Below are 24,012 nucleotides of genomic sequence, written 5' to 3'. Positions count from 1 at the left end.
GTCAAGTTCACCCAGTGAGTTGGCGATAGCCAGAGAACTCCTGCCTCCAGGCTCTTCCCCTCTTCTTTCCACCTCCGCGCGAAAGGCGCGTAACGGTGGTGCTTTAAACCTTGTCATCCCACGCAGTTTGGGAAAGTTTTCTTGCCGCAAACAGGCGCAGCGCGAACCCGGGTATCACGTTCACTTGTGCCAATGCGTCCCCACTCCCACCTCCACTCTCTCTGCAGCCGGCGGGGAGGCCGCGCCTGAGTGCAGCGCTCGGCAGCACCTGTACCCAACAGAGCGCCCGCGGCGCCTAGCCACTGCGCGCTGGAGTCAAGCGCGCAGCTGGAACGCCGGCCCCGCCATGACCCCCGCCCTCGGCGCTGCTCTTCGAGAGCCCCCAGGTCCTTCCCCCTTTTACAGACGCGGCGTCGGGGTCCAGAGGGAAGGGCGCCCTGGCCGGGGCCACGCGCGCCGAGTGGCGCGGATGCGAGCGCCCGGTTCCGGACCCCGAGACCCGGGCTCCCCAGCCCCGGAGGCAACCCGAGGCGGCGGCTATTTATAGAGGGAGCCACGCTCAGTCCCTCTTGGCGGCGGCGGCGACAGCTGAATATTTTGCCCAGATATGGCTGGGGCTCCGGCGAGGGGGCAGGGAGCCCCGCGAGCGCGAGGGGGACCCCTGGCCGGTGGGACACTTACCGGTCAGTGGAGCAGCGGGGGCTGGCGCGGGCGCGGGCGGCGGCGGGACGAGCGCGGGCGGCCGGCGGGAGGGCGCGGGCGGCAGGCGGGTGAGGGGAGCGCGGGGCTGGAAGAGCTCCCGGGCGGCCGCGAGCGGGAGGGCGCTGTGGGCTCCGGGGGTGGGAGCCAGGGGCGGGCCCGGCTCTGCGCTGTCACCGCGCCTCGCCCCGCCTGCCCAGTTCGCCTTCCTTACCTCTCCCTCCACTCGGGGGCGCCGGGGCGCAGCGCGCAGTCCCCTGCCGGGGAGAGACGCCCACAAGGGGAAGCGCGGGGCAGGGACCCTGGCCGCCCCAAGCTTGGGTCCGCGGCCAAGTGGGTGCGCGTCGCCTCCTGTCTGCGTCTAGGTTTCCCCACTTGTACCAGGTAGAGTTATCTGGAAAAAGGTGGGAGGAGTTTTATTCCTGTGTGGTCTAAGATGTAAGAATCGGTAGGTCCTTGGATGGAGCAAAGCCAGCCAAGCGGTTGCTGCACCTTTACCTCCTTTGATTGAAGCAACGATCCATCCGGTCTTATCAGCAGCCCAGCTAGGTCCAGTTTGAGCCGAAGCTTTAGTCACGATCATTTTGTGAACATCCAGTTCCAACAGAGGCAAATGCATTCCCTCTATACTGGAAGAATAGAGTATCCAAAATACGACTTAAAATAACCAAAACAACCCCAAAAGCCCCACCTTTTTTTTCTTCCAGTTTTATTGAGATATGATTGACATACAGCACTGTATAAGTTTAAGGTGTACAGCATAATGATTTGATTTACATACATCATGAAGTGATTATCACAATAAGTTTAATGAACATCCATCATCTCACATAGATACAAAATTAAAGAAAAAAAAATTTTCTTGTGATGAGAACTCAGCATTTACTCTCTTAAAAGACTTTCATATATAACATACAGCAGTGTTAATTATATTTATCATGTACATTTTATCCCTAGCACTTATTTATCTTACAACTGGAAGTTTGTACTTTTTGACTGCCTTCATCCAATCCTCCCCCCAAACAAAAATGTGATCTTCTTTTCTATGAGCTTGTTTGTTTTTGAAGTATAATTGACCTACAACATGTTAATTCCTTTTGCACAACATAGTGGTTAGATATTTCTATACATTTCAAACTGATCACCATAAGTCTAGTTACAATATGTTACCATACAAAAATATGACATAGTTATTGACTAAATTCTCCACACTGTACATTTCATACCCTTGACTTAGTTTGCAACTGGAAGTTTGTACCTCTTCATCTCCCTCATCTATTTCTTTCCTCGCTCCAGCCCCTTCCTCTCTGGCAACCACCTGTTTGTTCTCTGTCTATAACTCCATTCCTGTTTTATGTTGGTTCATTTGTTTTGCTTTTTTAGATTCCACATATAAGTGAAATCATACAGTATTTGTCTTTCTCTATCTGACTTATTTCGCTTAGCATAATACCCTCTAAATCCATCCATGTTGTCACAAATGGCAAGATTTCATTCTTCTTTGTGGCCGAGTAATATTCCATTGTGTTTATGTACATCTTCTTTATCCGTTGTCTGTTGATGGGCACTTAGGTTGCTTCCATATCTTGGCTATTGTAAATAATGCTGCAATGAACATAAGGGTGCATATATCTTTTCAAATTAGTGTTTTTGTTTTCTTTGGCTAAATACCCAGGAGTGGAATTGCTGGATAGTATGTTAGTTCTATTTTTAATTTTTTTGAGGAATCTCCATAGTGTTTTCCATAGTGGCTGCACCAACTTACATTGTTACTAACGCTGTACTAGGGTTCCCTTTTCTCCACATCCTCACCAACACTTATCTCTTGTCTTTTTGATGATGGCCATTCTGACAGGGGTAAGGTGATATCTCATTGCGGTTTTGATTTGCATTTCCCTGATTAGTGATGTTGAGCATCTTTTCATATGCCTATTGGCCATCTGTATGTCTTCCTTATACAGATGGGGAAATATATCTATTCAGATCTTCTGCCCTTTTTTTAATCGTTTTTTAAAAATGTTGAGTTGTATGAGTTCTTTGTATATTTTGGATATTAATGCCTAACTGGATATATCATTTGCAAATATCTTCTCCCATTCTGTAGGTGGCCTTTTTGTTTTGTTGATAAGTTTCCTTCACTGTGCAAATCTTTTTAGTTTGATGTAGTACCATTTGTTTATTTTTGCTTTTGTTTCCAAAAGCCCCACTTTCTTAAAAGGCTAATATGTTTTCCAGAACAAACCACTTAAACCCAAACAGAAACTTTAAGAGTTTTAATTTAAAAAATGGCTCATAAAAAGGAATTTGTGGACAGAAAATAAGGTGTCTTTGGATTATTATAGGATAGTTTCTGGTGGGATAGACCCTATTAATATAAACTTTTTAATATTGGTGTACAGATTACTAATGAGAAACACCTTTTTAAAATCTTGATTCCATGCAAATGTACTCCTACATTACAAAACCCTCATGGGTATAGGAGAATATTCCTCTCAAGGGGCATGTGCAATATATTTTAAAATAATGCAATGATTTAATATTTCAGATTTAAAATTTTAAACCCTGTTTTTGTGGAATCAAACATTTAAGAAAAGGGCATACAACATAACTGTGCAGGTTTAAGAATTTTTATCATGAGAACACCTGCTGCAACCACCAAGTTAAGAAACAACACTGCCAGCAGCCCAGAAGCCAACCTGTGCCCTTCCGGGTCGTCACAACTCCCTCCTGAAGTTGACCACTTTCATGACTCTTTCGGTAATCACTTCCTTGCTTGCCTCTTTCCTCCATAGTTTATTTTCATTTGCGAAACTCTATGTTGTGAGATTAATCCGTGTTGGCTCACGTGACTGTAGTTTGTTTACTCTCATTGCTGTAGAGGTTTCCATTGCATGAATATATCACAGTTTTTAGAAACATACATTTTACTATTAATGGACATGTAGGTTGTTTCTGGGTTTTAGCTATTACAAATAGTGCTGCTGTGAACATTCTTTACCAGTATCCTCCTGCACAAGCGCACACATCTTCAACACACTTGGAATTAACAAAAATGGAAACATTTTCACCATTCTGGCATATGAGCGGTATCTCATTGAGTTTTGAATTTGCATTTCCCTGTGTCCTAATGGGTTGAGCACCTTTTCATGTTGACTGGCCAGTTGGATTTCCTCTTCTGTAAAGTGTTTGTCCAAACGTATTGCCCATTTTGCTTCTGGATACTCTTTTGTTTATTGAATATATGTAATCTATTATTTTCTCTCTGTATATATATATATATATATATATATGTATGTATGTATGCATGTGCTTTGTATGTATGCGTGTGCTTTGTATGTATATATGCGTGTGCTTTGTATGTATATATGTATGCATGTGCTCCAATCCGTGCTTTGCCTTTTCACCTTCATAATAACGTCTTTGATGAACAGGTGTTCTTCATTTTAATCTTGTCTAGTACAGTTGACCCTGAAACAACACAGGTTTGAACAGTGCAAGTCCACTTATAGATGGATTTTCTTCAGTAGAAAATACTACAGTACTGCACCGTCTCTGGATGGTTGAATCTGAAGATGTGGAACCACAGACACGGAGGAACTGCATATAGGAGGGCTGACTGTGAAGTTACATGGGGATTTTCCACAGCAGCGAGGGTTGGTGCCCCTAAATACCCTCCCCCCACCATGTTCAAGGGTCAACTGTATATCAATCTTTTCCTTTATTGTTAGCACTTTGTGCATCCAGTTTAAGACATCTTTCCTGCTCCTGGATTATAAAGGTATTTTCCTGGGTTATCTTCCTACAGTGGCCATTCATGTTTAGGCTTTCAGTCCACCTGGACTTGACTTTTGAATATGGTATGAGGTGGGGGGCAAGTCTCTCTGTCTGTCAAACTGTCCCAGCACCAGGTTAACTTTTCAGTTACATCCACAACTAATTGCTTTATTTTAAAAAGTAATAGAAACATTCCTAAAGTTAGTGAAGTACAAACCACTTCTTTCTTATCTGTGGACAATTTGAAGATTTTTGTTGTTCTTATTAGGGAAAGAAACCATTATAAAAAAACACACTACTTTATTTCACTTAAACATTTGTGTGTCAGGATATTTTTACTTTATCATAAATGATTACTTAACTCACTGGCATGAGCATTCCTGAATTTTGAATCACTTTAATTATAAATACTAAATATAAATTTTAAAAAGCTGGAAAGACAATTTCAACACATTTTACATGAAAAACTTGAAACATCTGGTCTTTATTTTCTTTCCGTTCTTACTTTTCCTAGATGTTCTCAAATAAAAATAAGCAAATGACTAAAAACTTTTATCTCTGGCCTGGTCTTCTCCCCTTCTCTCCATATTTCCAATAGTTTATGCATATCTTCACACAGAGGTCTACTAGCTTAAATTCAGTATATGTTCAAAATCAAAAATTTAGGCTCCCCAGTCAAACTGAGTAAGGGGTCACCATCCTAGAGCTCACAAGAGCTGCTTGGGTGCATCTTTTCCCAACACCACATTCAGTGAGGTCACATTGTTAGGTGGAACGCAACAGCGGTAGGAATATTTACAACATGGGAATCGTCAGACACTACAAATCAAGGCTCACTCCCCGCATGACCGCCACACACCCACCAGAACCAGCTGTCAAACATTTACCGGGATATGACTGGATAGAGAGATGACTAAGACCCCTCCCTCCCTCAAGGAGCTCACAATCTAGTTGGGGTGACTGGCACAGACAACTAGTTATATGCTATGAAGCTCAGTGAGATCTGGGCAGCACGAGGGGCACAGTCAAAGTACAGTGCAGTAGGAGGGGCACCAGGGAAGGCTTCATGGACAGACTGGGAGGTCAGGGAGGATACTGACAAACAAAAATGGTGGGGAGAAAATGAGCTGCAGTCTGAGGGAAAAGAATAAGAGTGGTCTGGAGGGAAGTGAGGCTTCCTTTAGAGTATCAGTAGTCCTAGATGAACATGCGTGGGGTTTGGGAAGGTCCAGTGTGGCTGGCGCAAGGAGTAGTAAACAGGGAGGTTGGGCAGGGAGACTGTAAAGGCCTGCGTTTTCAGTCCAGACTCTCTGGGCAATAAGCCACCCAAGATTTGGGGTGATCTGGGGTGATCAGGACGTGCTGGTTTGCCTGGGCTGTTCCTCCAGCAGCACCACTAGCAATGCTGATGGGCTAAAGACTCAGGAGAGACTTCACATGGTGTGGTGAGCACCTGCTTTGGGACCCATCACTACCCCAGGGTAGGGTTAAGTCACGGAATTCTCAGTCTAACTGGAGAAGAACCGAGCACCACAAGGAAGACAACATGAATAGAAAGGGAAACTCTTCACCTTAAGATCATAAAGCCTAGAAATGATAAGTCAGTTTTTGTATTGATAAACATTTTATTCTAATATTATAGTAATAATTCAAGTGCAATTCTCTTTGAAAAGTCAACTCTGTTAAAACAAAACTTGTTAAATATCTTTCATCAAACACAAACATATTCTTTTCAATCCCGCACAGCAGTCAGAGCCATGTAGCAGAGGTAAGATTTTTTTTTTTTTAAAGCCTACTACATTTTGTTATTGCTAAAAAAAATCTGAATTAGTTGTTAGGGTCTCAGAAGCAGTGATTAATTGATTTTTGAAAGCTCTACCAGATACTCTGACATAAAATCATGAATCCAGATATCTGTGTCTGGCAGTGACGTGTCCACTAAATAGACCACTACTTTCCGGTCCCAAGGGTTAGTGTTTTCTATAACTGTCTGCACCAATGCCACCAGAGGTTTCTTCTCCACGTGATTTCGAAACACCATCGAAGCCTCCTCAGACCACTGGCTGCACTTCACTCCTAAGAGGAAGGGAGTTCGCAGATCAATGAGGGGTCAAATGAGCCTTTCTTTGACCCGTTATAATGGAAAACTATTTAAATAGTCCCAAAGTAGTTAAACACACCAGCTTAGACTTGCCTAACTGAAAAACAGATGCTGAAGAATCTTACAACAGTCTTGCTTACAGTTTTCCTATTCTGAATGGGGTTATTTCTGTAAACCTTCACCTACAGACACAAATTTCATTTGAGATTTAATGCTGTGATATAAAATGAAGTTATAATAATGACTGCCCATTTCCATAAAGTATATGTAGATATAGACTGATGGAGAATGAAATATCAATATCAATGACATTTCTCTTATTTACAGATTTTTTCCCCTGATGAACCAGATATAGTAAAAAAAAGAAAAGAAGAAGAAGAAGAATTAATACACTTAACAGTATTTTATTTTATTTTATATTTTGTGGTACGGGGGCCTCTCACTGTTGTGGCCTCTCCCGTTGCAGAGCACAGGCTCTGGACGCGCAGGGTCAGCGGCCATGGCTCACGGGCCCAGCCGCTCCGCGGCATGTGGGATCTTCCCGGACCGGGGCACGAACCCGTGTCCCCTGCATCGGCAGGCGGACTCTCAACCACTGCGCCACCAGGGAAGCCCAACAGTATTTTAAATTACATACATCACCATGGTAAAAGCACTGGAATGAAAGTCTGGAGACTCAGTTACTATTCCCAGCTCTTCCTCTATCAAATGGTATGATCATGAGGGAACCAGTTGATTTCTCAAGCCTCAGTTTACTTCTTGTAAAATAAAGTGGTTGGACCAGATGAATTTTAAGTCCCAAGCATTTCTAAATCCCTGTGACTTTTAAACTTGAGAGCTCAAGTTAGAGAATTCTGAATTAGGTTTTAAAACAAAACTGAGACAAGAATATGTATTTTTCAAGAAGTATTATTAACTAACATAAATTAAGTTCACATATGTTAGATTAGATATATAAATTATGCCCCATAGTGATGAAGGTCTGGGAGTTTCACATATAATTTAAAAGACTTTTCAGTGTAGTGAGTGGGCTAAATTCTTTGATCACTAAGAATTTCCCATGAGAGAAGCCTAGAACTGTCTATAAGCTGCTGCTTCAGTGACTGTAACAGAGTCTGAGCCTCCCAGCCACTGGCACGAATTCAGTGAAATGAAGAGGCTGTAGAGTCCCCTGCACAGGGAACACCAGTGACTGTGGCCACGAAGCCGGGGTGGGGATGATGGGGCCATGCGATCCTCCCTCACGGAGACCCCTTCACTGGGCTGTTTGATTGTCATGTTTAACCAAATGTGTTGTTAGAAAAACCTGAACGTTAAAAAGTGAAAATGAAAAAAAAAAAAAAAAAAGTGAAAATGAAAAATGTAGCCATTAATTCTGAAGAAACCATTTAGAAGTTTGAGTTCAAAGCAGATCAGTGGTAGTCATGCCATGTGTAAGATGCCATTTTTGGTTCATATCTGTCTACCATGGGAGTTTCCTTTGAGTTCTAGTAGGAGACACAAAGAAACTGGAAAATACTTCAAATAAGGCAATCTCTCTCTCTCTCTCTTTCTACCTATCTATCTATCTACATATATATATCTTCAATAAACGCTGTCAATAAGAAGAATTTATATACATAATTTCTCTCATTTCTGAGATCAAGTCAGTTCTGCCACTGCTAAGTGTATGGGGTGAGCGGGGGGTGAGGAATGAGGGTTGCTCATGTGGTCATAACTCGCCCTATCCCAGCACAGCAGGACCTCCAGACAACTGGAGGTGTCGGCACCCCTCAGCCCTCTTGGCCTCCGCACCCTCTGCTCACGGCGACAGCTCTCTGGGTGGAGTTTCAGCTAGGCACCCGTGCTACCTACTGGTAGAGGGCACACAGATATCTGCACTGCCTTCACAGAAGATAAAACAAATCTCATCAGACAGTATCATAAAGAAGTACCACTCTACACCTATTAACTCAGCTCCTCAGATTTTATGACAGTCAACAGGCTGGTGTGGGTGTGGTGAAATCACACACCTGTGTGTTGTTAGTTGCGATGCAAGTGGAAACTGATTTGGCCATGAAAATGGTCATATTCTACGACCCAGGAATGTTTTATAATTGTGAAAGTCCATTACGTAGATGCATTATAATTCCTGCAATAAATTATGAAATCTTAATCGCGCAACGTTCTCCTGTTGGTTATTTGTCTCATTGTTTCCATTTGCTTGTTTTGGCTAATGTATGTAGCTGTGGGTTTTTTTCCTCAATACTACAATAAAAGTGTAAACAACCTAAATGTTCAACAATAGGGAAACAATGATTAAACAGAATATTTTGCAGCTATTAAGAATTGTTATCAGGACCATCAAACAACCACCCAAAAAGTAATAGTGTGAAAGCAGAATGCAATACTGTACCTGTACGAAGATAACAGTTTTAGAAAAATACTCATACATGAAACCAGAGACAGAAAGGAATATGGAAAAACAGAAACAGATATAGTGGAAGGGCATGACCTTGAGAGATCATTAAAAATTATCAATAGGCCAATGATTCTGTACCCAGGACAAAACGACAATATATACTACTGTTGTGTCATGAGTCCAAATTCCCCAGAAGTTACCTGCTAGTTGAGCTGTGACTGCTTGAAACGGCAGCTTTCGGAACATGTCCACCAGGGGCTGCACTTTTCTTATGTTGACTAATTCGTGCTTGCCATAGTCCAGCTCATACACGGACACCAGTCCATTGGTCAGGATCCCTTTTAAAAGCACCCTGTACCACCTAGATGTGCATTGGAGTAAAAAGGAAGAAAAAAACGCACAAAGTCAATACCTGCTTTAAGGGCAACATTTTTTTATAAAAAGGAAAATTAATACAAATGTTATTTACTAAAATATAAAACTATGCTGTTGTAGAAGTTTTTAAAGAGACTGCTTCTTCTTTTCCAAAGGTTACTATTCTCTGCTTTGTCACTGGCTCATTTGATGGAATTTGTTCACTCAATACCCTTTTACAGGCCTCACGGAGCTAATAAAGGAAAACCACCACTAAGCAGGAGGAAACAGTGCCATAGAGCACAATCAGGACAAGGCAGATCCCTTCACTTTGACGGGGAGACAGGAAATGGCCATACTTTGGGGACAAGGTCCATGTGTGGAAGATGGAAAGAGAGAAGCAAGCGGGACCAGGTATGGAGAATGCATTAATTCAGGGACTTCCAGGCAAGATACCTTAGGGCTATCCAGGTAGCATCTGGACCAAAGGTCTGGAGCTCAGGAGAATGGCTGAAGCAGGAGATACAGATTAGAGTTGGTAGGGGGGAAGGTCATCAAAATAAAGGTAGTTTATGAAGCTATGAGAGAAAGAGAATGCTTCAGCAGAGAGTGTTTGGAAAAAAGTGAAGTGAGGACAGAATCCTGGGAAACACAAAAATTTAAAGGGCAAAGGAAGGTTACCCAGTAAAAGGAGACTGAGGAATAGAAGGTAGGTGGCAGCAGGAGGTCCTGAAAAGAGTGATGCTGCAGAAACCAAGTAGTGTAAAGCATCCCATGTTACAGGGAGGTCAACTAGGATTGAGTTAACAGAAGCCACTGGACTCGGTAATGAGCTCTATATCTTTAATAAGAATGGTTTCGGGACTTCCCTGGTGGTGTAGTGGTTCAGAATCCACCTGCCAATGCAGGGGACACAGGTTCAGGAAGATCCCACGTGCCGCGGAGCAACTAAGCCCGTGCGCCACAACTACTGAGCCTGCGCTCCAGAGCCCGCGAGCCACAACTACGGAGCCCTCGTGCCACAGTTACTGAGGCCCACGTGCCTAGAGCCCGTGCTCTGCAACATGAGAAGCCACCGCAGTGAGAAGCCTGCTCACTGCAACGAAGAGTAGCCCCCGCTCACCGCAATTATAGAAAGCCCATGTGCAGCAACAAACACCCAATGCAGCCAAAAATAAATAAAATAAACTTATTTTTTAAAAAAAGCTACAAAGAGGCCAACTTCAAACACTGTATATAATTGGGGGGTTCTGGGAGGAACTCTAGAAACCTTCAGATAAGCCCAAAGTGAAGCAAGCAATTACCCATGAATCACAGAGACAACAGGGACACAGAAAGGTGTCATAATAAGTGCATGACCTGAGGGCCAAACAGACCTGACCTTTGGGGGCCAAACAGACCTGAGCTGGAGTCCCACTGAGCCATTTTTCAGTCATGTTAACTCTGGGCTCTTTATTTAACCTCTCTGTGCCTCAATTATCTCATGTGTAATGTTTAGTTTTAATTTACTTGCAGAAATAATACATATGAAGTGCCTAACACATTAATTTGGCATATAACAGGCAGTTGGCAAATGGCAGCCATCATTATAAGTATTCTTAAAATGAAGATAAGCTGTGAAGATAAGAACTTTAGATTAATTTGAAGAGAAATTTCCATATGTGGAAATGCCAGTATGGTGCAGGTTGCTAATTCATATAAGTGTAAAAGGAGATAAAAACATTTGGTTTCCACCAATATCACTGTCTTTAAACTGTACAAGGCAAATGACTGATGGTCTGTGCTTTTAGTCTATAAATAAGAGGTACAGAGCTGTGAGGAGAGAACCATCAGGAAACCTATGTGTTACATTTCTATTTAGCTTTCAACTTTCAAAACTAAGAGCTTAAATAAAGGCTTCAGTTTGGACGACATTACCAATTTCAGTGCAAGGCTACATGTGGATCACCTGGAGAGTTTACTTAAAACACAGATTCTGGGGTTCTACTGCCAGAGGTTCTGACTCAGGAGGCCTGAGGTGAGGAAGGGGAATCTGCATTTTTAATAGGCTGCTCAGGTTATTCTTAAATTGGGATAGATTTGGAAATCACTGTAATCAAAACTGTTCCTGAAATTCCTAAATCTTAACTTACCAGAGCTGGGAACAAGGTTTAGTAAATAGTCCTGGGTCGTAAGCAAGACAGAAGTTCTGAACACTTTACATTGATTCAGTTCATAAAGTTTCAAAAAATATCAGATAATCTGTTCCCATATATAAGACATCCCTTGATTATCTGGGACAAATTAACTGATTAAAGCCCCAGAGTCCTGAGGCAGAACTGTTCAATCCATGGGGGAGTAGGGCTGGAGTCTTAAATCCCACACTACAGATCTCCCGTGTTCAGAGATCTTCACATGATCCTTCCCTCCAAGTGGCACCTCCCCACCACTAATCATCATTAATCTGCTCCTCAGATAAGAGTTAGCATTAGTTTGGCTTTAACTGAGATTAAACTATCCAATAACAAAGAGTTCTGATGAAGCAAATTGGAACCCATTTATGCTTATGATTGTAAATAACATGACATAGTAAAAATATTTTTTAAAGATGAAAAGCTTATGACATATAAGTTGAATTCTTTTTAGAATGAGAGCTATTATACTTTTCACTTTTAACTGTTGAAAATTAGTTTTTTTCCTCCCATAAAAATAACAAAATTTTATAAATGCCTGTACTTGCTATCTTAAGAATGAATGAGGGGCTTCCCTGGTGGCGCAGGGGTTGAGAGTCCGCCTGCCGATGCAGGGGACACGGGTTCGTGCCCCGGCCTGGGAAGATCCCACATGCTGCGGAGCGGCTGGGCCCGTGAGCCTTGGCCGCTGAGCCTGCGTGTCCGGAGCCTGTGCCCTGCAACGGGAGAGGCCACAGCAGTGAGAGGCCCGCGTACCGCAAAACAAACAAACAAAAGAATGAATGAAAGCATTTTATAGAAAAAAAATAAGCAGTTGACCTTTCAAGTTGAGTTTTGGGGGGTGTGTATGTATGTCTGTGTGTTGGGACAGGGAGGGTAGGGGGAGAGATTGTTCTTTTTGTTCAGCATTGTCAAATAAGCTGGCACATTTCCCCTAAGAAAGCCGGCAAAGGGAAGGGGGAGCGGGGAGCTTGTGCCATTGTCCAGGGCTTCCCGGAGTGAGCGTATAGCTTGAGGAACTTGGGCTTCCTTGGGTTGGAACCAGCACATCCTGGGGGTTTCAGCAGAGGAGAGTGTGGATCCAAATGTGCAAACGTGAGAAAACAGACTGAAAGTGCTAAAACAAATGTAAGGAGTTATGATTCTCACTGTCCAAAGGCCAAAGAGCAGTGAAATAGGCACTGTTGCACCTTATAAAGGGTGCCACAAGTTCTCTAGAAAGAAACTGACTGCATACATCAAAAATCCTGTAATCTTTAAACAAGTGACTTCTCTTCTAGGAATCTATCTCATAAATACATAATCAGAGAGCCGAACAAAGATTTAAGTTTAACATTATTTGTAACAGTGAAAAATCTGGGAGAAAAAAACCTACAAAAGAAAGTGATAAGTAAATTATGATTTCTCTATATGATGGAATATTTAGCCATTAAAATGTTTATGAAGAAATCTCATCACATGGAAAAGTGTTCACAGAATTATGTTAAGTGAAAAAGTAGGTATGAAATTATATATAGTAATATACCAATTGTATAAATATGTATAGGAAAAAAACTAGAAGAAATACATAAGTAGTTTAACAAGGGTTATGTTGGTTGGCTGACTTTGTTTTCTTATACTTTTTTTTTTTTTTTTTTTGCGGTACGCGGGCCTCTCACCGTTGTGGCCTCTCCTGTTGCGGAGCACAGGCTCTGGACGCGCAGGCTCAGTGGCCATGGCTCACAGGCCTAGCAGCTCCGCGGCATGTGGGATCTTCCCGGATCGGGGCACGAATCCACATCCCCAGCATCGGCAGGCAGACTCTAAACTACTGCGCCACCAGGGAAGCCCTAAACATTTTATTTTATTTATTTATTTATTTATTTATTTTTGCGGTACGCAGGCCTCTCACTGCTGTGGCCTCTCCCGTTGCGGAGCACAGGCTCCAGACGCGCAGGCTCAGCGGCCATGGCTCACGGGCCCAGCCGCTCCGCGGCATGTGGGATCCTCCCGGACCAGGGCACGAACCCGCGTCCCCTGCATCGGCAGGCGGACCCCCAACCACCGCGCCACCAGGGAAGCCCCTAAACATTTTATTTTTAAAATTTAAAAAGTCATTAAATAAAAAACATTATTTCTTAAATAAAAAAATATTTTTCTCACAGGAAAGTAGAAAAAATATTTAAACATTCACTTTAGATATAATGAGGTTTTTAAGAGGACTAGGGTCATTAGATTTTTAGATAAATGGCATCATTTTAAATATAAGAAAATTGCACAATTCATTGGTCTTATTTCACATTCAAAATTCCCATTTGTGCAGTTCCAAGTCCCCCTGCAGGGATTAAGGACTCTTGGTATCATTCTACACGTTTTTCTTAGGAGGAGAATAAAAGGCTCTGTCTGTCCAAGGACCTACTTATTTTCCACTTTTGCAGCATACACTTGGTCTTTCTCCACTGCCACATGGCGCTCCTCAGACACACTGTAATAAAGAATCATCTCTTCCATCAGAACTTCCAGCTTATGTATCTCTTGCCACGGCTGGACGACAAAGTAGCCCGGGTGACAGGCCACTGGCACGTACACATCCATGTGTTCCCCTGGCTTGGACAAGTGGACAGGAGGTGGCAGCTCCTCCATGGAGAAAGAGCTGGTATGGTCTACCAACGACTTTTTGAGGATATCCGAGAGGCTCTTTCTGAAATTCTCTCCAGTGTTGCCCACAATGGAGGTGTTCGCACTCTTGCTGTTGGGGGAGCTAGCTCCGCTGGATATGGCACTCAGAAACACATCCTTCTGATGCTTCCACAAGTCTGCGTTTGTGATCTGGCGATTGATACTGCGGTGAGGGTCGGGGAAGTTCTTGGGGGTAAATAAATAAATATGTGCCATCCCTCTGGTTTCATCCACTTTTGTCACCTTTGGAAAACACACAAAACCAACTTAAAGAAATCCAAGTTCACGCTGAATTCTGAGGTGGTTATAATATTAACTTTAAATATTATAAAACAGCATTTTGAAAGGAACCCAACTTGCTAAAATCATTTTATTTGAGGTCAGATGAATTATCTATCACAGCTGTAGCAATGAATAAGCTCGTAGGTCCAAGTAGTCTAGAAACCAGTGGTAAGCTTGTGGAAATGAAAAATTTACTAACCTCTAAAAACTGAGAATATCTATGACTGGGTAGAGGTCATTATCACTGAGAGGAAGTGATTCTATATATCATGATTAATTTTTTTATATTAATGACATGTTAAAACACTCAAAGAAGAAAGAGTAACCCAATGAATCCCCATGTGCTCATCATCCAACTTCAACAATAAAAAATAATAAAAATGGCAAAATGTCCTGTAAGAATTCTGCTTAATGCTGGTGTACCCTCAGACAGGGAAGGGAAAGAAAAAGCTTTGACCTTCACCATACCCTTTGGGATCTTTGGTCCAAAGTCCTTGTTTCGTCCTAATATCTGCTCTCACCCCTCTCCCTTTCCCCCAGTTACATGAGAGGAGAGGGACCTTGGGAGAAAAAGAGGAAGAAAGCTCACTGAATAGGCCAAAATTATAGTCACCATTTTGCACCTTTCGCCCAGGAGACCTCTGATCACCTGGCTACCTTTTTCTGTCAGAGGGGTGAATGTCTGTATGGGAGCACCACACGTTGATAACTGGACTGTGTGTCCCAAAGGGCTGGGTGACTGTTAATTCTTCTCATCAACTCCTCTGGTTTATCTTAGGAATAACAAAAATGAGACACTTCTAGCCACATCTATCTTTTACCAAATTGGGCTAGAAATGAAAGGCAGGAACACAGGCATGAAGACAAGGAGACACCAGCAAGGCAATCCTTCTAAAGTAATTTACTTTAAAAGCTTTTCTCCTAGCAAGGGGAGTCTATTTAAATTCATTCTTTGGAGGGCTAATGAAGTACTGACTGCTAATTCATTTTGATATTTATGGTACAGAAACACCATTTCAAAAATCAACCATTAAAAAGATTTTTATTGACTACCCAATACCCTGGCTTTAGGAGCTGAAAATGTAGCTGAGAAAACAATATTCATGTGGCAATTGAAGAATATAAAATGGTATATAACTGTGTGATTGCACATGATAAACCCTAGAGGAGAATGAAGATAGGAAAATCAGTGGGGGCTCGAGTAAGTGAGAGGTCTTCATGAAGATATTTCTCAAGGACATTTCAGTGCTAACATTGTTAAATGCTTATATAAAATGATAACACTATTTACATCAGTTAAAATAGAGAAATATTATCTTACATTTCTATTCTTGGAAATATGAGCAGCGTTTTTGATATGAAGATGCAAGAGTGTGAAAAAGAAACATGCTAGTGAAAGAAATAAAGCAGTTTAAATAAGTTTTAGGAAGAGACAAAAACCAAGATTACAAGCAAATATTTGTTTATAATCCATTTTACTTTAGGGATAAAAGAAAGAAATACCGGACTTATTTAAATGGTCTTTAGAAACATTTATCAAGAGATACATGGTCCTCTGTTGCAGACTTAACTCCTTATCATGGAGCAAAATAGGAGCACGGAACTACCTGCTACCTTATTAATAATCAAAAAATTATATAAAGGGTTTAAAAGTAACACTGGAGATATAGGATATATTCTTAAATAAAAATTAAACCATCAGATATCTTATAGCAACACATGTAACCAACCTCTTGACTATAAAAGTGTGTCAGAGGTGAAAGCATCAGTTTACAGTAAGATAAAATTCTTTCACAAAAACAAGTGGGAAAAAAAAAGAGTCCGTCTGGCTGACAGCCCCCTTTTATCAAGACCAGTAAGATAACTAACCTTAATGCTACAGTCTGAGCAATTCAAAACAGAATCTCTTAGCCAAAGCACAGCATCTGGTGTCCACATGCCAATAGACTGTGGAAGATCTGCTAAACAGCACTTTATAGCCTGAAAAGAAAACACAACAGAAAAGAGGACACGCCATCTTAAAACAGGTACTTATGAGTAGTGTCAATATTATTTTCCTACAAGTCAAATGTTGCCAAGATAGAGAGCAAGCAACAGCAATAGCTAATAATGACAATCACAGTTCTCGGGCTGTAGCATCTGCTATGTTCCTGATCTATTTATATTACTACCATTGTCTCTACTCCTATCATGAGCCAGGGTTATACCAGGCACTTCACATACTTCTCACCCTACAGTACTTCTGCATGGCAGGACAGTGTTGTGATCTCATTTTACAGACGGTGAAACAGACTCAGAGATACTAACCTGTGTAAGATCACAAAGTCATGAAGACAAGATTGGGACTTATATCTAGGTCTTCCCTTTATGCCCAACTAAAAAAAAAATGAAAAGTGTCATTTGGATGAAATCTAACTCCTGTTGTAAAAACCTCTGCGGAGGCTTCCGGCTGAATGAAGCATTTCCTGAGTACCCCAGGCATTTGCACTTACCTTTTGAAGGAGGTTGTAATGAGAATTAAGGAGGGAAAGAAAAACTAAAACCCAGTGACCCCTAAAAGCCTCATTTTCCCTGATGCTTTTTACCTCCCACCATCACTGCACAAGCTTCGGCAGAATCAGGGAGGAAAAGGTAACCCCAGGGACTCCCTCCAGTCTCATGGAAGCCTTTGAATTGATGGAGGCAATTTTATGCAGGAGATGAAACTTACTTCCAGGATTCCTAGATTTCTTCTTTCCTCTCTGAGCCCCAACCTCCCTGTCATACACCCTCCCTTCATCCTTGGGGGCTCCAAGTCTCCCACTGTGCCCCCTGCATGAGGTACCTTTCTGGGTGGGGAGGAGGTCACTTAGAGCAAAGAGAGCAGACTCTACTAGTGCAGGTGCCAGGTGGGCAAAGAGGGAGTGAGGCGGGCCAGCTGGGGCCTGCACACTGGAGAGCACAAGCCCTGCAGAGGAGAACGTCACTTCCCAAGCTCCCGCAGAGCACTGTGCCATAAAGGGGACTGCTCAATAGGGTCATGTTTTCTAGTTTGTCAAGAGAAGCTAGAAGCAGACAACTAATTCACATTTTAAAACACTATACGAGCCAAGGGCCCAGACCCAATATTCATGGGTCAGCCTTGGCCAACAGGCCATCAGTTTGCTACTCTGAACCTCTTGGGGAGATGTTGTTAGCCAGAGGCTTGCCCTAGCTGGTTTTAAAGGTTCCCCCAACTTCACATCTATCAAATAAAAAATCCAGATAAGATTAATAGAAAAAATTATAGTGGCTTTTACCAAGAAAGTACACCTGTGTAATTTTCAGACAGTCAGAAGCAGTGGGACAGATCACCCATCTCCTCCAGCACCGGAAACCTTTTCTAGGTAAGGCTGGCCCTAGATGGATGTTCTAACAAGGGGTACAGAGGCCAAAGGTGTTATCAAGTGAAAGCAGCACTTAAAGGTCTAACAATTTTCAATATTATGCTGAGCAGCAATAAGAAAAAATGTGATTCTGAAAATTGGCTTGAACTCAAGTTAAACAGCTTCTCTCCAATAGTCATTTTAGGAAAGGCAACAGTGACTGCAGTGAGAGAAATTATAAAAGCCATGCAAATTATGGTCAAGTACCTTTTATTCACTGAGTTTTGATACATAAGAAATCTTCTGGTAAATATAGGTCAAGGGGCCCCTTGAAATTATAGAATGTTGAACAATTTTATTTTCAAAGCATGATGGATTTCTGTACAAACTCTACTTCTCCTAAGTAGGAAATAGCTATTAATAATTTTAATTAATTCAAAATAATTCAAACTTCTTATCATCTTGAATTTTTATCAAGAGAGGAAGGATAGACTGAAGTTAATCTTTTCACTAAAATCTATGAGGAGAAGGTTAAATATAAACATATATCCGAAGAGAATGGTTACCTAATTAAATTAAGAACTCTGGAAGTAAATATTTACATATAATATCCTGAAACTGTGTAGAAGCCAGCACTGGCATCTAATTATTAAAGTGGAACCTCTAACTGGACAATATAGCCTGGTGACTCAACATGCTTGAAAACAAACATTTATCAAACAATATTCTGTAAGTCTCACTGGTCTTCTTGTCTAAGTGAGCCACCATTTGGATCATTTCCAATTTTGTTAAACTCAATCATCATCAAAAACTGAGAGAGCATCTCACAATGTGATTATGAACACATCCAAATCCCTTTCAGCCGATCTCCTAGGCTTGTAACATATAGTACCTGAGGTGGTACTGCAATCATTTCTTGGAGAAACCGAGGGGGAATTTCCCTGAGCTCGGACACTTTCACAGACGTCACAGTGCCAGAGTCCAGGAATTGAACATCAAGAGCCCGGCTGCTGTGAACATTCGTGATCTGCAATGAGACAAGTGTTGGCTGATTTATTAGCATATCCAAAAGGCCACAATGCTTCTGTGCAATTACATTTTGTACAGCTCTAAAATGCATATAAAAAGCAACAAAAACTATCAGTGCCGATTGAATTTTCTCTTATTTTAAAATGTACTTATTTACCAAATAGATATTCTTTTATAGTAGAATTGATTTCAACATCTTGCTGTTAATTCATAAATATAGTAATAATTACTATGTTTTCAATTCTAGGATACTACTGATTGTAAAACAATTTGATACATTATTATATACTGCTGATCGTAAGATACAGTCTGTTCTCCAAAATATCAGGATGTGAGGGAAAAAAAAAAAACTACTGTGTCCTAGCAATGAGGAAATAATAGAGAGAATTCAGAGACAGAATTTTACTTGTAGTAGGTAAATATTATGTTGGGTTTTTTTTACAGTTAAACTTGGTCTTTTTTTAAAATTAATTAATTTATTTATTTTTGGCTACGTTGGGTCTTCGTTGCTGCACGCAGGCTTTCTCTAGTTGCGGCGAGTGGGGGCTACTCTTCGTTGCGGTGCGCGGGCATCTCATTGCGGTGGCTTCTCTTGTTGCGGATCACGGGCTCTGGGTGTGCGGGCTAAGTAGTTGTGGCTTGCGGGCTCTAGAGCACGGGCTCAGTAGTTGCGGCTCGTGGGTTCTAGAGCCCAGGCTCAGTAGTTGTGGTGCACGGGCTTAGACGCTCTGCGGCATGTGGGATCTCCCTGGACCAGGGCTTGAACCCATGTCCCCTGCATTGGCAGGTGAATTCTTAACCACTGCGCCACCAGGGAGGTCCCAATACTATGTATTTTTAAAACATGACACATTTTGGTATTTTATAGCTTAGTCAGAAAGCCCAATGATACTTTGTGTCATTTGTCAAAAATGGGAACATCATTAATCATTAGAGAAATGCAAATCAAAACTACAATGAGATATCATCTCACACCAGTCAGAATGGCCATCATCAAAAAATCTACAAACAATAAATGCTGGAGAGGGTGTGGAGAAAAGGGAACCCTCTTGCACTGTTGGTGGGAATGTAAATTGATACAGCCACTATGGAGAACAGTATGGAGGTTCCTTAAAGAACTAAAAATAGAATTACCATATGACCCAGCAATCCCACTACTGGGCATATACCCAGAGAAAACCATAATTCAAAAAGAGTCATGTACCACAATGTTCATTGCAGCACTATTTACAATAGCCAGGACATGGAAGCAACCTAAGTGTCCAACAACAGATGAATGGATAAAGAAGATGTGGCACATATATACAATGGAATATTACTCAGCCATAAAAAGGAACAAAACTGAGTTATTTGTAGTGAGGTGGATGGACCTAGAGACTGTCATACAGAGTGAAGTAAGTCAGAGAGAGAAAAACAAATACTGTATGCTAACACATATATATGGAATCTAAAAAAAAAGAAAGAAAAAATAAAAAACATGGTCAGAAAAACCTAGGGGCAAGATGGGAATAAAGATGCAGACCTACTAGAGAATGGACTTGAGGATACGGGGAGGGGGAAGGGTAAGCTGGGACAAAGTGAGAGAGTGGCATGGACATATATACACTATCAAACGTAAAATAGCTAGCTAGTGGGAAGCAGCCGCATAGCACAGGGAGATCAGCTCGGTGCCTTGTGACCACCTAGGGGGGTGGGATAGGGAGGGTGGGAGGGAGGGAGACGCAAAAGGGAGGAGATATGGGGATATATGTATATTTATAACTGATTCACTTTGTTATAAAGCAGAAACTAACACACCATTGTAAAGCAATTATACTCCAATAAAGATGTTTTAAAAAAAATGGGTAAGTTACACACTGAATCAAAGCAATAATTACCTACCTGTGGCCAAATGGCAAGAACACAATGTAACATTCTGGATGCACCTTTAAATGCCACAATCTCCCCTAATATGCCCCTAAAATGCCATTGTGACCCTTGCCATTGTTAAATATTTACAGTGGCCAAATATAGCCCCATGGGGGTGGTTATCTGGGCTGAGATCTCACGCCTACAACTGCACTAACTGCTACCTAAGCATGGTGGTGGCTTCGGTATGATGACTGTTGAGAACTGGGCCACTTTCTTCTTGGAAGTCAGATTTGCCAAAAGTGAAGCGTTTTTCTACTGCCCGAGAGAATGCTTGATTAATATAATAGCATAAATTTTTAAATCTCTTAAGACATGATAAACACAAACAGTCCCACGGAGGAATATTTTAAAATGTTTAATATTTTAAATATTTTAAAATGTTTAATATTTTATTCAAACATACATATTGAACATATATATTGGTATGGATGGTATCTGTTGAATGCTTGTTATATCCAGGCATAACTAGGCTGCAAAGATATACTTCCCCTTCTCAAAGAGCTCCTAGTGCCATGAGAGACGACACAAATACATAACCATACTATAATGTAGTAAAGGCAATAATGAAGTTGCGCTTGGGGTACTGTGAGAACACAGAGGGTGGGTACCTGACCCAGCAGGAAGCAGGTGTTAGGGCAAGCTTTCAGGAGGAGGGAATGCCTAGAATTGGTACTTTTCTTTAAAAATTTACTTTTTTTTCTTCTTATTTTAGTAAAATGCCTCCATTGTAGAAAATTTATATACTTAAATATATAAAAATCACTTGTAATCTACTATAGGTTACAATTATCCTTCTAGTCTTTTACCCATGATTCACAAAAGATTAGATTTACAAGAATTACAAAATATTTGTAGATACTATTTCATAGTTGACTGCTTTCCACTCAGTGTCTCATAAAAATATTTCATATTATTTGTCTTCTATGTCATTTTAATGTTATTTAAGTCTATCATATACATACATTGTGACTTACCTATGAAATCACTTCGGCTGGATAATTTAAGTTGTGTAAATTTGTTTACACAAATTTCTTACTTTAAGAAATAATCATATTTACTGGGCATTTGTATTTCCTTTTTCACAAACTGAAATTTCATAAATTTCACAAATCTATGTCCTTTCAGAGCTGCACCTTAAATGATGAATGGGAGTAAACCAGGTTGGTAGGAGTCCAGTTAGGGGTGAATCTGGACATTTCAAATAGAGGGGAGAGGATGGGCAAAGGCACACACATACTTCTTACGTGTGGGGCCTACAACCATTTTGGTTACGTTAGAGCATAAAATGAGAGGCCGGGCAAGGCAAGAGGTGAGGCTGGGAGACAGGCAAAGGCAAGGTCTAAGAGAAGCAGATATCATGCCTTCAAGAACTAAGACTTTACCCTGTAGATGAGAAGCCAATGTCAAGCCTTAAGTAGAAGAATGAGATGGTCAGCTTTCTAAAATTGTTGGCGAGGGCTTTAGGATCAGATAGATTTGGTTTTAAATCTCAGCTCTCCCACTTTTTAGCTGGATGACTTTCCTCATCAGTAAGAACAGGGATAACAGGGTTTTGTGAACATGAAATGAGATCAGTCATGTTTAAAAAAGCATTTAGTGTCACGGAAACAGTAAGTCTCTTCATAAGTTGGATGTATAATTATTTGCATTTTGGGTTGCTACTCTTCGTGATATGGAGCTCGACTAGAGGAAGACAGGAGTGAAGGCAGAGGAACCAGTTGGTGTGGTACTGCGGTGTTCCAGGCAAGAATTAACAAAGTTGTAAAATCAGCAGTGTTCAGTGATTAGTAGCACTTGGGGCTGAGGAAGATGTAGGAGTCAAAGATAACTCTTAAGAAACAGACTGCATGGCCGCATGAATGGAGGTACCACTAAAAAAGAAATAAGGGAGAAAGGTAAGGATGGGGAAAGATAATTTTGGTTTCAGACACGTAGAACTTAAAAGAGTTTGTGAGATGGACAATTAGGCTGGCTTTTTGCTCAAATCTGCAGCCCATCAAGGACTGGAAAACAAATTTGGGAGTCATTAGGGCCAAAATGGTACCTGAAACTATGAGATAGGATTACCTAGAAGGATGCAGAGGCCGAGAAGAGTGATGAGCCTGGACAGGACTTAGGGACACTGACATTTCAGAAGTGGGGGTGGAAGGAGGTTTGGGTGAAAAATAAGAGAAGGAATTATTAGACTATCATGAGGAAAATTAGGATTTGATAACATGGTAGCCTAGTGAGAAGAGAATTTCAAGTTTCAACACTGTTTGATGCAGCAAAGAGGTCTGGTATGACAAGACCTGGAAGATACTAATTCAACTGCAAAATTAAGATGCTGTTCACAAGAACAGGCTCTGTGATGGAGTGTGGGCAGAAGTCATGTGGCAGTGACTGAGGACTGACTGGAAGATGGTGCAGAGTGAATGCAGACCACTTCTACAGGGAAACAGGGAGAGTAGTGGCCACTGCACTGAATAAAGTTGGTTGGACTTACAGAATAAGTTCAGAATGTATAGGCACTAAATTTTAGACAAGTTACAATGTCAAGAGCAAATACATCACTTAAACACAGGATCTGCTTTTCATTAATCATCTTTCTTTCCTTAACTTTCTATGCATCACTAAGAGAATGAACACTTTCGCTACCTCAAAAGTAGATAATACACAACTTGATAGTAATAAAAATAATACTAGATATTTATCTAAAGTATTTGAGCATACACTGAGAAGGTATTTTTGCCAAAAAGGCATAGCCTGATTCCACACACAGAGAAACTCAAGTTGAGAGACACTCTACAAAACACTGCTACTCTTCAAGAGACCACAAACAACAAAGACTGAGCAACTGCCAGGTTGGAGGAAACTAAGAAGACATGACAACTAAATACATCTTGGGATCCTGGACCAGAAAAAGGACATATGGAGGACAATCTGGGAAATGTCAGTATGTTCTGCAGATTAGTTAATATTGTACCAATGTTAATTTCCTGATTTTGATAATCGTTATGTAAGACGTTAACAATTGGAGATGGTGGGTAAAGGGCATATGGGAACTCCTTAAAATATTTTTGCAACTTTCTAAAAGTCTGAAATTACTTCAAAATAAAAGGTTAAAAAATTAAGTATTTGTGCATTTATATATTATACACTAAACAGCACAGAGCTTTAAAATTCAGATAATGTCGTGTTCTTTTTAACAAATCATGTTTTGAAGTTTATAGCTAAGCACCCAAATCTTAGTCATATAACTCCAGATCTCAACTTTCTGACACACATTCACATTGACAATAGTTATTT

General features: G+C 41.2%; 2 protein-coding genes across 5 annotated transcripts in view; both read right to left on the bottom strand.

The window, feature by feature from the left end:
* The window catches only part of TMOD1 (tropomodulin 1), an 86,079-nt gene extending 80,108 nt beyond the window's left edge, over positions 1-5,971 (bottom strand). Inside the window, exon 1 of the mRNA XM_022600063.3 lies at positions 682-5,971. The gene's annotated coding sequence lies outside the window, so the exon portion shown is untranslated. The remainder of the gene's footprint in view (positions 1-681) is intronic.
* Positions 5,972-6,078: 107 nt separating this feature from the next.
* The window catches only part of TDRD7 (tudor domain containing 7), an 89,340-nt gene continuing 71,406 nt past the window's right edge, over positions 6,079-24,012 (bottom strand). For all 4 annotated transcript variants that reach the window (XM_089912545.1, XM_089912543.1, XM_089912544.1 and 1 more), the window contains 5 exons: positions 18,677-18,811; positions 16,310-16,420; positions 13,899-14,401; positions 9,176-9,336; positions 6,079-6,549 (listed from right to left, as the gene is read on the bottom strand). In XM_089912545.1, coding sequence (XP_089768671.1) covers positions 6,329-6,549; positions 9,176-9,336; positions 13,899-14,401; positions 16,310-16,420; positions 18,677-18,811 — 1,131 coding nt within the window. In that variant the 3' untranslated portion in view covers positions 6,079-6,328. The remainder of the gene's footprint in view (positions 6,550-9,175; positions 9,337-13,898; positions 14,402-16,309; positions 16,421-18,676; positions 18,812-24,012) is intronic.

The sequence above is a fragment of the Delphinapterus leucas genome, chromosome 6 (genome assembly GCF_059928025.1).
Source record: "Delphinapterus leucas isolate spDelLeu-1000000601 "Yukka" chromosome 6, BTC_Dleu_Yukka2, whole genome shotgun sequence".
Lineage (NCBI taxonomy): Eukaryota > Metazoa > Chordata > Mammalia > Artiodactyla > Monodontidae > Delphinapterus > Delphinapterus leucas.
Note: the sequence above shows the minus strand (reverse complement) of the source record. Positions and strands in the feature narration are given on the sequence as shown.